The sequence below is a fragment of the Anguilla anguilla genome, chromosome 14, assembly GCF_013347855.1.
Source record: "Anguilla anguilla isolate fAngAng1 chromosome 14, fAngAng1.pri, whole genome shotgun sequence".
Lineage (NCBI taxonomy): Eukaryota > Metazoa > Chordata > Actinopteri > Anguilliformes > Anguillidae > Anguilla > Anguilla anguilla.
Genome location: NC_049214.1, coordinates 24,432,775 through 24,447,773, shown reverse-complemented (window position 1 = coordinate 24,447,773; position 14,999 = coordinate 24,432,775). Strand labels below are relative to the sequence as shown.

Here is a 14,999-nt window from a genome sequence, read left to right as displayed (position 1 = left end):
GCGACAGACTTTATGGCTTATCTTGCCTTTACTCTGACATTAATTAGTAAGCCTTGGATGCCATTTTTCCATTCTCTGTTAATGAGCGGCTAGTAATGTCTGATTTGAACACCTGAGGGACAGCAGATTCTGTACCGGCCGAACAAATTGTCGTTGTCATTAGAATATTTTTTATCTTTTAAAGAATTGGTCACGTCAGAATACAAAACGCCTCCCAAATCACCCAATGCCAGGTAAGTGAATAATGGACGATCTTAGACGAGACGTGAAATGTCAAATATGTTTGTATGGAAAACAGCAGCTCTCTAGTCTAGCTAAACGTCACTGCCAGCTAGCTGGTTGGCATTAGCTATGTTGTGCTAACAGGCTATCCGAAAGTTCTATCTGAGTCTTCCTAAGGGTGTAGTCAGCAACACTGGCCGTCAAGTAGATGTACATACTTCCTTAAATCGACTTGCATATCGAGTTAACTGAAATTATAGTTAGTATGGTAAATAACCGGTTCTGAAGTAAAACTCGCTGAATTAATAGATCTGTGTTCGAAAGGTAGCTGCTTGCTATCTTAGTTAGCTGGTAGCAAGCAGACCATTGGGAAGCAAGTTAGCGTTAGCTTGCAACAGCAACATTGGTTGCTAACCGCTATCAGCAAATACCTAGTTAACGTTTCTCCTCCTGAACGTTTTCTTTCATTATTATTCGCTAGCGGTTTCTCTTGTCACAACAAGCAGATAGTTGGCTAATGTTAACTGCCACCGTGGCCAGCTAGTTAGTCTACCATTAGACTAACACAAACGCCGTCAGAGATGAGTGTGATTGGTAGGACGAACGCTGTTTCGTTCCTAAATAACCTTGTCATTTAGATCTATTTTATCAGTAACCAGCTAGCTATCTCTAAATAATTTTGTCATGGACTGTGGAAGTAGCACTGACTACTCTACTAGTTTTAGGTGAGCTACAGTCATTCCCTTTGCTGTTTACACTAGGCTTTGGTTTCTACTTGGCTGCATCCGTTTATTAAATCACCCCCTCACCCATGTCTTAACACATGACGCCAGTTAAGCGTAACTAATTAACATTAGATAAGTCCTACATGAAATAAACGCGTTTTTCGAGAATTAATAACACGTAGATTTTCAATTAATTACGTGTTGTTGATTCATTAGGATCGGTACAATGCATTACTAAATTGTTCATCTAGTTCTAGACCATATCTATTCAGTTGAGATCGCAGCCCAAAAGTTGAATAAGGGGCGGATCCTTACTAAAATAATTAGCATAAAATCCTTTAACCCTCTTAAACATTTAGCTTATTAGCCAAGTTCTGTAACACACATTTATTTATGTCGTAGAGCAGTGGTCTCCAACCCCGGTCCTGGAGAGCTACAGGGCCTGCTGGTTTTTGTTTTCACCTTAAAATCAGCACCGAATTGAAATCCAAGACACCAGGTGAGTTGAGTTAACTGTGTAATCAACTGCTCTAATTGATTCATGAAGTGCAGAGTCAGTATGAAAACCAGCAGACCCTGTAGCTCTCCAGGACCAGGGTTGCAGACCACTGTCGTAGAGGAATGTGCAGTCACGTGATTAATATTCTGTTATTCGCGGCTCCTAACCAGGGACGGGCAATTCCAGTCCTGGAGGGCAGATGTGTTTTCAGGTTTTTGTTTCCACCAATTACTCTGACTAAATGAGCTAATTGGCTGTCCACACAAGCACTGGTTCACTTGTAGATTAGATCACAGTAAAACATCTCATATATGGACACAAGAACAGTCTTCAGCTGTCATCCATGTGCTTATCAAGAAATTTAGCTAAAATGCCAGATAGTGTACATGTTAGGGGTAATTAAGTAATTAAGGCCAGAAGTTGGCATGGAAACCAGAAACAGATATGGCCTTCATTGCCCACCCCTGCTCCAAACCGGAATAAGTCTGCCCGGCTCTAGGCAGTCTGAACTGTCTCCAGGTCCTGTCCAGAGGTTCCACAGATTTTCGCATTGTGGTCATTTTTGCAGTTTGCCCAAGAACTATGGAGTTTGTGACCAGGGAGTTTTTATTGAGAATTCTTGGTGACCGCAGTTTAGCTTAGCAACAGGATGACTGTGGTGGAGGTGTATTTAAAACAAGCAAAGGTGTAACCCCTGCTCCCACTGGATGTGTCTCCCTCATGTCTGTGGGCTGTTTGACCTCACGTCAGCACGCAAGTGACCTTCCGTGACTGGACTGCCTTTTCACCTGCATGGGCGGTCCCCTGGGTTTCAACTTCTGACGTTCAACCACCTGTCACTCCAGCAAAGTGTTGGTGTTGTGTCTGAACACGACTCGGACTGTTATCAGTGGACACCTTAACATTCAGTCACAGCCTTGATGTGTTCTATGAAAGTGACCAACCTGTGCTCAAGAAACAAACAAAATAAAGTCAATTGCAGGTGCATAGGCTGCTCAAAGTAATTACAAACATAGAAAGACGGGAGCCTGCACTCAAAACAACAAAAAAAACCATTTAAATCATGGGTATCTTAGCAACATAGACATTGGAAATTGAAGACAAGCATACTTTGGTCTCAGCCGTCCTCAGTGTTTTCTGCTAGTCCAGAGTGAATTGTACATTACATTACAGGCATTTAGCAGATGTTCTTATCCACAATTTTTACATATATTACAGCTGGATATATACTGAAGCAATGCAGGTTAAGTACCTTGCTCAAGGGTACAACGACAGTGTCCTACCCAGGAATTGAACCTGTGACCTTCGGGTTACAAGACCAGTTCCTTACCCATTACACTACATTGCCGCCCAGTTTTACACTTGACTGATTAGTTGGCTCTTTTCGTCTCCTCTTCAGATATTGTCTTTTGATAGTGTGGAACTCAGTGCTGCTGGAGAGAATTACACTCCCCACGGTCCTCCATTTTTGGAGCCAGTGTTAAAGTGGTCATATTACAGAAACATACAGATATGCGGTGTGGTCAGCGCCTGTCGAACGGCTTCAAAATCACATCTGTAGGCTTAATATAGAAGCGGGAGGGCAAGGATTTATTTTTAAAGCCTCTGCTGTTGACTTTCAGTTTACAGCTCAGGGGAACAGAGTAATAATATGGAAAAGTTGCAATAATGTTGCAATGTGCATTTTTCAACAGTCCACATGCTTCATATAGACGGGGGTCAAACTGAGAGTGTCGGTGAAAGGAAGTGGTGTTTGTGAAGCCGCTGTGCTTGTGCACGTGGAGGTGCCCCTCTGCCCGTTATAAAAAGTGTTCTCTCCCTCTCTCTGTAGACTGGTCCCCTTGCCTGCCAGTCTGTGCATGTGTGTGGTGTGAGGGCGTGGTCCTCGCTGCGAGGGTCACTCTTGTGAACTAGGCCCAGAGCTGGCGAAGTGCAGCTATGCTGACCCTTTCTGAAGACTACTCGGTCTGAAGTCAGTTTTGCACACGTTAGTGCACCTTTACTCATTTGCATTGATATAGTCATTTATTGATACAGGTTGATAGTAAAGGCTTTTGTAAAGTTCTAATGATTAAAACGTTGAACAACATTTACATAAAGGACACACCAAAAGTCAAAGTCTCACTCTCAGTTTGTCTCCCCCTTCCCACTCTCTCTTTCCTCCTCTGCCCTCTCTCTCCTCCCCTCCACTCAATCTGTCTCTTTCCCCCTCCCCTCTCTCTCCTCTTCCTTCAATCCCCCTTCCCTGTCTCTTTCTTTTTTATCTCTCCTCCCACCTCCCCTCTTTCTCTGTCTCTCTCCCCTTCCCACTTTTTTCCCCATTCCCTCTACCTGTCTCTCTCTCTCCCCCCTCCGTCTCACTCTCTCACTCTCCCCCTCCATCTCTCTCTCTCTCTTCCCCTCTCTCTCTCTCTCTCTCTCCCTCCCCCCACCCCTCTCCCGCTCTCACTTTTCCCCTCCTTTCTCTCTCTCACTCTCCCTCTCTCTCCTCCCCTCCCCTCTGTCTCTCTCTCTCTCCCCCTCCATCTCACTCGCTCGCTCTCTCTTCCCCTCTGTCTCTCTCTCCCCACCCCCCCTCCTCCCCTCCCCTCCGTCTCTCTCTCCCCCTCCATCTTACTCTCTCTCTGTCTCTCTTCCCCTCCATCTCTCTCTCTCTTCCCCTCCGTCTCTCTCTCTCTGTCCCCCCCTCTCTCTCTCTCAGGCAGAATGTTAGCATGGCTAGTGGCCCAGCTCTGCCAGACAGCCTGGTGCTGGAGATCTTCCTGCATTTGCCCCATGACGCAGTGCTGATCGCTGGGCTCACCTGCCACCAGTGGCTGGCAGTGTCCCGGGACGAGTTCCTGTGGAGAGAGCTCTTCTACAGCTACTACCGGATCCCGCGCTCCGTCCCCCGGCACCCAGGTACCCTGCTCCACCTTGTGGAATTTCACGGTATAGCACAGCAGTGTGAACCGTTTCAGGTTTTACCTGCTAACCCTCGCTGCCAGCCATATGCTAGCTGCCAGCCCTCACTACAAACCAGGTGCTAGCTGCTAACCCTCACTACCGGCCATGTGCTAGCCACTAACCCTCACTGCCATTCATGTTAGCTGCTAGCCCTTATTACCGGCCATGTGCTAGTCACTAACCCTCACTACCATTCATGTTAGCTGCTAGCCCTTATTACCGGCCATGTGCTAGTCACTAACCCTCACTGCCATTCATGTTAGCTGCTAGCCCTTATTACCAGCCATGTGCTAGTCACTAACCCTCACTGCCATTCATGTTAGCTGCTAGCCCTTATTACCGGCCATGTGCTGGTCACTAACCCTCACTGCCATTCATGTTAGCTGCTAGCCCTTATTACCGGCCATGTGCTGGTCACTAACCCTCACTGCCATTCATGTTAGCTGCTAGCCCTTATTACCGGCCATGTGCTGGTCACTAACCCTCACTGCCATTCATGTTAGCTGCTAGCCCTACCTGAGATGATTTGGGTGGTTCTGTGGGCGGAGTCCTCTTGGATATGTAGGTTAACCACCTGTAGAGCTGGTGGAAAGTTCACACAATAAGCCGCGTGCTGCCGGTACGGTGTGTAGAGGCCACGCGTGTGTGATAAGGAGCCTACCTGCCACTCAAAGGAGTGTGAATCTCTCTGTGATGTCACAGTGGGGCTTTTTGTTGTTTTTTCAGCAGTGCCATAGTGATCTTCCCTCTTGGGCTGTAGACCAGTCATGCCAGAATGTCCTGACTTCCTCTCCCTCCCTCTCCCACCCTCTCTCTCTCCCTCTTCCTCCCTCCCTTTCTCTCCCTCTCCCTCCCCTCCCTCTCTCTCCATGCAGCGGCCGTGTCCTGGTACAGGGAGTTCAAGCGTCTGTTTGACTGCATTCCCTGCGTGGAGGTGCAGACGCTGAGGGAGCACCATGATCAGGTCCTGCACCTGGCCTTCTCCCACCGAGGCCACCGCTTCTCGTCCTGCTCCAAGGACTGCACCGTCAAGGTCTCGAGCCCCGCCCCACTCCCCCACTCCCCCAGCACCCCACTCCACCCCACCTCACCCCACCATCAAACCACCCCACTCCACCCCGCCAGCACCCCACACCACTCTACCAGCGCCCCACAGCACTCCACCCAAGCCCCACTCCACCATCATCCCACCCCACTCTGCTCCACCCCCACCCCCCCACTACACTCCACCCCCCCTACCCCACCTCACTCCAATACAACCCCCCACCCCACCCCACCAGCACCCCCAACTCCACCTCCCAACTCCACTCTACCAGCACCCCATTCCACCCAAGTAGCACTCCACTATCACCCCATTGCACCCCACCACCACCCCACTCCACCAGCATTTTCCCCTCTTCTTGTTTAAAATGTGTTCATTCTCTCCCTCTCCCTCTCTCTCTGGCTCCACTGCCTCTTTCTCTCCCCCTCCCTCAGCTGTGGGACACGGAGCGGCCGGACGGCGACATCGCGCTCGTACACAGCTCCAGCATGCGCCAGTTTAACTGGGGCTACACCCAGTTCTCCCAGTTCAACGCGGACGACAGCCTGCTGCTGGTGTCGGGGGTCTACCTGGGGCCCCATCAGTCCTCCTCTGGGGAGATCGCTGTCATCAGCCTCGGTACGACCACCCCCCCACTGTGAACCCTGCCGCACTAGTGTAGCACGTTAGCTTATTTAACACAGTTACATCTATTTTAGCACGTTAGCTTTTCTAACAGACTCATATCTAATGTAGCACGTTAGCTTCTCTTATACACACTCACATCGAAGTTAGCCTGTGAGGTTTTCTAATGCTGAACTTTAACCTTTCATGTAGCATCTGTGCTTGATATTTCATAACTGTTGGGTCTTAGCATAGCTGGTTGGCGAGCGTTCCTTTGGCAGCTCTGCTAGCACTTTGTCTGAAAATGTTTTTGAAGACAATTATCAAACTTGAATAGGGCTGTTTGTACGGTTAGGGATAAGAAGTACAAGGTTTTTGGTAAGGGGTGTGGGAGATGCAGTGAAAGGGGTAATTTTGTGCTGTGTAAAAGAACACAGCATTATATAATTTTCTGGGAATTGAAAGCATATGACGCAGCGCAATTTAATTCAGTCTAGCAAACAGAAGCTTCCTTCTTGCACAGCAGATGTTGGTAAAGGGTGCGTGTTTAGAAGGTGCCTTGGTTCACACGGGAGCAGCGGATAGCTAGGCGGCTGCTCTGACCTGCACCACCTTGCTCTGCATGTTACAGTTTTATGTGGCTGTGTCAGAGGCAGAGATGGACTAAACAGCTGCCATCTCTGTCCTCCATTTTGTTTCTCTGCGCCGTGGGTCTTATGGCTTTGGCTTGTCTGCGTTTGTAACTGTGAAAGGGCAGTCGGCTTGCAGCATGTGCTCCAGCTCGTCTTAGGTCTCCTGTTTCTCCCAACGCTCAGCAGGCTTTTACGCAGCTGGCCAGATGCTCTCTGTCTCTCCGTGAAGCTTAACAGCCACTGAATGCCAGCTGCTGATAAATGGAGCGAACGAGCCGACCGGTATTTATAAATGATGACATCATGCTGATGTCATGGGAGGTGGAACAGTGCGTTTGATTTGTGGAGTGGTTTCTCATGCCCAAAACAGGCGTCATCCGCACGCTTTCCTGATTGGCTCTTGGTCCTGTTTTAGAGGTGGTTTACAGTCTTTGGTAAGTCAGTCCTTGACATTAGGACCCGATGTCGGTATTACGTATATCTACGTACAGGGAGTGAGCGCATATGGAAATGCCTTGGTTAAGGTCAGTGAGAGGGATTGTGGGACACTGGGGCTGTTATTGATGGGCGCTCTTGCCCCAGGGTGAAACCTGTGGTCAGCTGATTTGTGGTTGCTTCCATGGTTACCGCTGCATGGGGCTCCTGTGGCGTCAGGGCGCTGAGGTGTCCTGGCCGCTGAAGCTCCTCCCACACCCCCCTCCTTCACTGTCGCTGGCAGCCAGCCCTTTGCAGCTCTTGCATGCATGAGCGCAGTGCATGTTGGGATGCTGATTGTTTAATGGATGAGCCACGGCCTGTATGGCAGCCTCTGTGCTTGTAGCACAGTGTGTGATGTTTATAGGGTCCAGTGCCAAGTGTTCAGGGCTAGACAATGTTGCACAATGCCAATGCTCTTCACCTTACTTCACTGATAACTACAGTAATGCTTGTGTGACTCCTGCCCCTTCCTGTAGAGAACTATAGTAAAGCTTGTGTGACTCCCGCCTCTTCCCATAATGAACTGCAGTAATGCTTGTGTGACTCTCGTCCCTTCCCATAGAGAACTACACCCTGCTGTCCCGGGTGAGGAACAAGCCCTACGATGTTTTTGGCTGCTGGTTGAACGAGGCGCACCTCATCTCTGGGAACCTGCACTGGATCGGGAACATGACCTCATGCTCTGTTCTTTGGCTCAACAAGGCTTTCCAGGTCTGCCCCGCCCCTTACCGAAGCACCCAGAACTCGCTTAATGAACACATTCATTCAATATGACCCAGGACCCACTTAATGAACACATGCATTCAATATGACCCAGGACCCACTTAATGAACACATGCATTCAATATGACCCAGGACCCACTTAATGAACACATGCATTCAATATGACCCAGGACCCATTTAATGAACACATGCATTCAATATGACCCAGGACCCACTTAATGAACACATGCATTCAATATGACCCAGGACCCACTTAATGAACACATGCATTCAATATGACCCAGGACCCACTTAATGAACACATGCATTCAATATGACCCAGGACCCACTCTACAGTATGTAATCTTTTTGTTGCATGCCCAGGGATGACATTTCTCTGTAGTGTGTTTCACAAGTGCTGCTATTTATAATCAGTTAAAGGGAAATTTTACATTCGTCTAGCACATATCAGCACACAGTGAATTTGAATAAGTACTTTCCATGCCCATGGAGAAACTAATACCCCATAGTCCACCCTATGTACAAAAGAAAGATAATATTCCACTATCGGGAATATTCTGGCAAAGTTCAAGCTTCATGACACGGTGCTTCAAACATAGTGAATGACTGAGCCACCTACGAATCTCATACACCAGTATGTGTAATGTCCTCATTAGAGAATAGCGCTAACTTCTTTAAAGACCCTCAAATTCATAGTGAGTGGTTGGAATTCTTACAAACCTGGCTACACAAGGCACGGATATAGGCACAATGATTAGCCATTAGTGCAAACATCACTTAATGCAAACATGCATTTCATATTATGCAGGGCTCAGTTAATGCAAACATGCATTTCATATTATGCAGGGCTCACTTAATGAAAACATGCATTTCATATTATGCAGGGCTCACTTAATGCAAACATGCATTTAGAATGATACAGGGCTCACTTAATGCAAACATGCATTTAGAATGATACAGGGCTCACTTAATGCAAACATGCATTTAGAATGATACAGGGCTCACTTAATGCAAACATGCATTTAGAATGATACAGGGCTCACTTAATGCAAACATGCATTTCATATTATGCAGGGCTCACTTAATGCAAACATGCATTTCATATTATGCAGGGCTCACTTAATGCAAACATGCATTTAGAATGATACAGGGCTCACTTAATGCACACATGCATTTAGAATGATACAGGGCTCACTTAATGCAAACATGCATTTCATATTATGCAGGGCTCACTTAATGCAAACATGCATTTAGAATGATACAGGGCTCACTTAATGCACACATGCATTTAGAATGATACAGGGCTCACTTAATGCAAACATGCATTTCATATTATGCAGGGCTCACTTAATGCAAACATGCATTTAGAATGATACAGGGCTCACTTAATGCAGACATGCATTTAGAATGATACAGGGCTCACTTAATGCAAACATGCATTTCATATTATGCATAGCTCACGTAATGCAAACATGCATTTAGAATGATACAGGGCTCACTTAATGCAAACATGCATTTCATATTATGCAGGGCTCACTTAATGCAAACATGCATTTAGAATGATACAGGGCTCACTTAATGCACACATGCATTTAGAATGATACAGGGCTCACTTAATGCAAACATGCATTTCATATTATGCAGGGCTCACTTAATGCAAACATGCATTTCATATTGTGCAGGGCTCACTTAATGCAAACATGCATTTAGAATGATACAGGGCTCACTTAATGCAAACATGCATTTCATATTATGCAGGGCTCACTTAATGCAAACATGCATTTAGAATGATACAGGGCTCACTTAATGCAGACATGCATTTAGAATGATACAGGGCTCACTTAATGCAAACATGCATTTCATATTATGCATAGCTCACGTAATGCAAACATGCATTTAGAATGATACAGGGCTCACTTAATGCAAACATGCATTTAGAATGATACAGGGCTCACTTAATGCACACATGCATTTAGAATGATACAGGGCTCACTTAATGCAAACATGCATTTCATATTATGCAGGGCTCACTTAATGCAAACATGCATTTCATATTATGCAGGGCTCACTTAATGCAAACATGCATTTAGAATGATACAGGGCTCACTTAATGCAAACATGCATTTAGAATGATACAGGACTCACTTAATGCAAACATGCATTTCATATTATGCAGGGCTCACTTAATGCAAACATGCATTTCATATTATGCAGGGCTCACTTAATGCAAACATGCGTTTAGAATGATACAGGACTCACTTAATGCAGACATGCATTTCATATTATGCAGGGCTCACTTAATGCAAACATGCATTTCATATTATGCAGGGCTCACTTAATGCAAACATGCATTTAAAATGATACAGGGCTCACTTAATGCACACATGCATTTAAAATGACGCAGGGCCCAGATGGTTCTAGTGAACCAATGACAGCGCTAATTACAAGCACGCTTCCTCCTCCCACCCCCTCCAGGACGTGGAGTCGGAGAACGTGAACGTGGTGAAGCGTCTCTTCAAGATCCAGAACATGAACGCCAGCACCATCCGCACGGTGATGGTGGCGCACTGCCGGCGCCACGACTCGCCGGACCTGCTGCTGGACTACGAGGCGCAGTCCCGGGCCCGGGCCGAGCGGGAGCGCGGCGGGCAGTGCCACCAGCCGCTGCTCTTCGACCTGGGCGACAGCGAGCAGGAGGAGGAGGAGGAGGACGGGGACGAGCAGGAGGACGGGGAGGAGGAGGAGGCGGGGGAGGGGGGCCGGGCGTACCCGCGCCCCACGCACGCCGCCCACAGCCTGAGGCTCGGTCACATGATACAGGTTGGAATTATTTCGTGATTAATGGGGTTTTGCGCATATACACACATGCAACACACACACACAACACACACGCTGCACGCACAACACAACACAGCACACATTCATTATTGGTCATGTGAGCAGGAAGACACTGGCCTTTTTACGGTTATGTTGGATCCCCTTGCTCTGCTGTAGTCAAGTCTTTGCAAGTCCAGGTCGAACCACAAGTCACCAGTAACTTCAAGTAGTCATCGGTGTCACTGTCAATGAATTATCTTAATTGCATGGTTTATCATACTGTCCTTGTCGAGAACAGTCATACGGCTGAAGAAAACAGTTTATTAATGATCTTAATTTAGACAATCTGCAAATGAAATCGCTTTGAGTTAATTTGTTTAGCCTAAATTATTGTAGCGTCGCTGTCTGAAAATTCAGTGCCTTCGCTGTCTTGTTTACTTGATTTTGGTGACTAATAACAGGGGGCGGGGAGGTTGTGGGACCAATCAGACGCCATGGCGCCTACTGTCGCCATGGCGTCTACTATCGCCATGGCGTCTACTATCGCTGTGGTCTTAAAGAAAGGTTTTTAAACATGAGAACAAACGGTTAAATAAATAATGAGAACATTAACATCTTTCTCTCTCTCCCCCTCCTCTCTGTCTCTCTCTTCCCTCCTCTGTCACTCTGCCTTTCTCTCTCTCTCTCCCCCTGCTATCTCTATCTCTCCCCCTCCTCTCTGTCTCTCTCTTCCCTCCTCTGTCACTCTCTGCCTTTCTCTCTCTCTCTCCCCCTCCTATCTCTATCTCTCCTCCTCCTCTCTGTCTCTCTCTTCCCTCCTCTGTCACTCTCTGCCTTTCTCTCTCTCTCTCCCCCTCCTATCTCTATCTCTCCTCCTCCTCTCTGTCTCTCTCTTCCCTCCTCTGTCACTCTCTGCCTTTCTCTCTCTCTCTCCCCCTCCTATCTCTCTCCCCCTCCTCTCTGTCTCTCTCTTCCCTCCTCTGTCACTCTCTGCCTTTCTCTCTCTCTCTCCCCCTCCTATCTCTATCTCTCCCCCTCCTCTCTGTCTCTCTCTTCCCTCCTCTGTCACTCTCTGCCTTTCTCTCACTCTCTCCCCCTCCTATCTCTATCTCTCCTCCTCCTCTCTGTCTCTCTCTTCTTCCCTCTGTCACTCTCTGCCTCTCTCTCTCTCCCCCTCCTATTTCTATCTCTCCCCCTCCTCTCTGCCTCTCTCTCTCTTCCTCCCGTTCGCTCTCTCTCTCCCCTCCCCCCCTCTCTCTCTCTCTGTCTGGCAGGGTCAGCGCAGTACGACAGAGAGAGAGAGGGAACTGGAATCCCGGGTGGCCGAGTTCATGGGGAAGACCCGAACCTCCCGGCCCGACTCCTCCCTGCTCACCCCCTCCCCCTCGGGAGAGGTGGAGGAGAAGACCTACCTGCTCTTCACCACCGGCAGCCTTACCTACTCTCCTCACCAGATAGGTACGGCACAGAGACTTACCTACTCTCCTCACCAGATAGGTACGGCACAGAGACTTACCTACTCTCCTCACCAGATAGGTACGGCACAGAGACTTACCTACTCTCCTCACCAGATAGGTACGGCACAGAGACTCACCTACTCTCCTCACCAGATAGGTACGGCACAGAGACTCACCTACTCTCCTCACCAGATAGGTACGGCACAGAGACTTACCTACTCTCCTCACCAGATAGGTACGGCACAGAGACTTACCTACTCTCCTCACCAGATAGGTACGGCACAGAGACTTACCTACTCTCCTCACCAGATAGGTACGGCACAGAGACTTACCTACTCTCCTCACCAGATAGGTACGGCACAGAGACTTGCCTGTTCTCCTCACCAGATAGGTACGGCACAGAGACTCACCTGTTCTCCTCACCAGATAGATAGGCTTTCTTGCAGTTTTGAAACGTACGGTACAGCATGTGTCAGGATTCCAAACGCGTTTTTTCTGTCCGCCAGAAGGGGGCGCTGAGGTCACGTTCTCTGTCACTAGTGCAGTCTTTTGCTGGTCGTTACAGTGATTGATCACTCTGTGAACCAGCATATTAGCATGCAGTATAACACATTTAATGGAATGTTCAGTGTGAATCTGGACACAAAATTTCCAAAACGTCTCAAGTCTCAAGAGATTTTCCACCAAGAAAATTCCGATGGAGGAAGGATATTTGAGGAATATTTAAGATTTGGAATTTTTGACAAATTGCGACCAAAATTTTGGAGCATTTTGACCCTTTAGGAGTCATCCTGTAATTTTGGAACTGTATATTATACAATTTTGGTGTCACTATAGTCTAAATTATGAAAGTAATAACAATAATGCGTGTTATTTGTCAAAGGTGTACGTATGCGTATTTTAAAAGTATCAATTTTGATTTTGGTCATCTTTTTAAACCTCGTAACTATTTCTAAACTATTTTCTAAGCAGAAAAACACGGGCTGGATAATTTTCAAGTTTCAGACCATTTTATATAGAGTGGAGTGAGTTGGGTTGTGGTTGATGCTGTATGCTGGTTGGGTTGTGGTTGATGCTGTACGCTGGTTGGGTTGTGGTTGATGCTGTACGCTGGTTGGGTTGTAGTTGATGCTGTACGCTGGTTGGGTTGTAGTTGATGCTGTACGCTGGTTGGGTTGTGGTTGATGCTGTACGCTGGTTGGGTTGTGGTTGATGCTGTACGCTGGTTGGGTTGTGGTTGATGCTGTACGCAGGTTGGGTTGTGGTTGATGCTGTACGCTGGTTGGGTTGTGGTTGATGCTGTATGCTGGTTGGGTTCCGGTTGATGCTGTACGCTGGGTGGGTTGTGCTTGATGCTGTACGCTGGTTGGGTTGTGCTTGATGCTGTACGCTGGTTGGGTTGTGGTTGATGCTGTACGCTGGGTGGGTTGTGGTTTTATGCTGTACGCTGGTTGGGTTGTGCTTGATGCTGTACGCTGGGTGGGTTGTGGTTGATGCTGTACGCGGGTTGGGTTGTGGTTGATGCTGCACGCTGGGTGGGTTGTGGTTGATGCTGCACGCTGGTTGGGTTGTGGTTGATGCTGCACGCTGGTTGGGTTGTAGTTGATGCTGTACGCTGGGTGGGTTGTGGTTGATGCTGTACGCTGGTTGGGTTGTGGTTGATGCTGTACGCTGGTTGGGTTGTGGTTGATGCTGTACGCTGGTTGGGTTGTGGTTGATGCTGTACGCTGGTTGGGTTGTGGTTGATGCTGCACGCTGGTTGGGTTGTGGTTGATGCTGTACGCGGGTTGGGTTGTGGTTGATGCTGCACGCTGGTTGGGTTGTGGTTGATGCTGCACGCTGGTTGGGTTGTGGTTGATGCTGTACGCTGGTTGGGTTGTGGTTGATGCTGTACGCTGGGTGGGTTGTGGTTGATGCTGTACGCTGGGTGGGTTGTGGTTGATGCTGCACGCTGGTTGGGTTGTGGTTGATGCTGCACGCTGGGTGGGTTGTGGTTGATGCTGCACGCTGGTTGGGTTGTGGTTGATGCTGCACGCTGGTTGGGTTGTGGTTGATGCTGTACGCTGGTTGGGTTGTGGTTGATGCTGTACGCTGGTTGGGTTGTGGTTGATGCTGTACGCTGGGTGGGTTGTGGTTGATGCTGTACGCTGGTTGGGTTGTGGTTGATGCTGTACGCTGGTTGGGTTGTGGTTGATGCTGTACGCTGGTTGGGTTGTGGTTGATGCTGTACGCGGGTTGGGTTGTGGTTGATGCTGCACGCTGGGTGGGTTGTGGTTGATGCTGCACGCTGGTTGGGTTGTGGTTGATGCTGCACGCTGGTTGGGTTGTTGTTGATGCTGTATGCTGGGTGGGTTGTTGTTGATGCTGTACGCTGGGTGGGTTGTGGTTGATGCTGTACGCTGGTTGGGTTGTGGTTGATGCTGTACGCTGGTTGGGTTGTGGTTGATGCTGTACGCGGGTTGGGTTGTGGTTGATGCTGTACGCTGGGTGGGTTGTGGTTGATGCTGCACGCTGGTTGGGTTGTGGTTGATGCTGCACGCTGGTTGGGTTGTGGTTGATGCTGCACGCTGGTTGGGTTGTGGTTGATGCTGCACGCTGGTTGGGTTGTGGTTGATGCTGCACGCTGGTTGGGTTGTGGTTGATGCTGCACGCTGGTTGGGTTGTGGTTGATGCTGCACGCTGGTTGGGTTGTGGTTGATGCTGTACGCTGGGTGGGTTGTGGTTGATGCTGTACGCTGGTTGGGTTGTAGTTGATGCTGCACGCTGGTTGGGTTGTGGTTGATGCTGTACGCTGGGTGGGTTGTGGTTGATGCTGCACGCTGGTTGGGTTGTGGTTGATGCTGCACGCTGGTTGAG

At 48.4% G+C, this 14,999-nt stretch overlaps 1 protein-coding gene across 6 annotated transcripts in view; it reads left to right on the top strand.

The window, feature by feature from the left end:
• The first annotated feature begins 100 nt into the window (after window positions 1–100).
• fbxw5 (F-box and WD repeat domain containing 5) overlaps window positions 101–14,999 on the top strand; it is a 22,592-nt gene continuing 7,693 nt past the window's right edge. Inside the window, exons 1-9 of one of the 6 annotated variants that reach the window (XM_035390320.1) lie at window positions 112–233; window positions 1,355–1,446; window positions 3,278–3,433; window positions 4,148–4,347; window positions 5,268–5,425; window positions 5,869–6,052; window positions 7,709–7,857; window positions 10,345–10,689; window positions 11,961–12,144. In XM_035390320.1, coding sequence (XP_035246211.1) covers window positions 4,161–4,347; window positions 5,268–5,425; window positions 5,869–6,052; window positions 7,709–7,857; window positions 10,345–10,689; window positions 11,961–12,144 — 1,207 coding nt within the window. In that variant the 5' untranslated portion in view covers window positions 112–233; window positions 1,355–1,446; window positions 3,278–3,433; window positions 4,148–4,160. Of the gene's footprint in view, window positions 234–1,354; window positions 1,447–3,277; window positions 3,434–4,147; window positions 4,348–5,267; window positions 5,426–5,868; window positions 6,053–7,708; window positions 7,858–10,344; window positions 10,690–11,960; window positions 12,145–14,999 lie in introns of all 6 variants that reach the window. The other 5 variants (XM_035390323.1, XM_035390321.1, XM_035390322.1 and 2 more) reach the window with 5 other exon arrangements.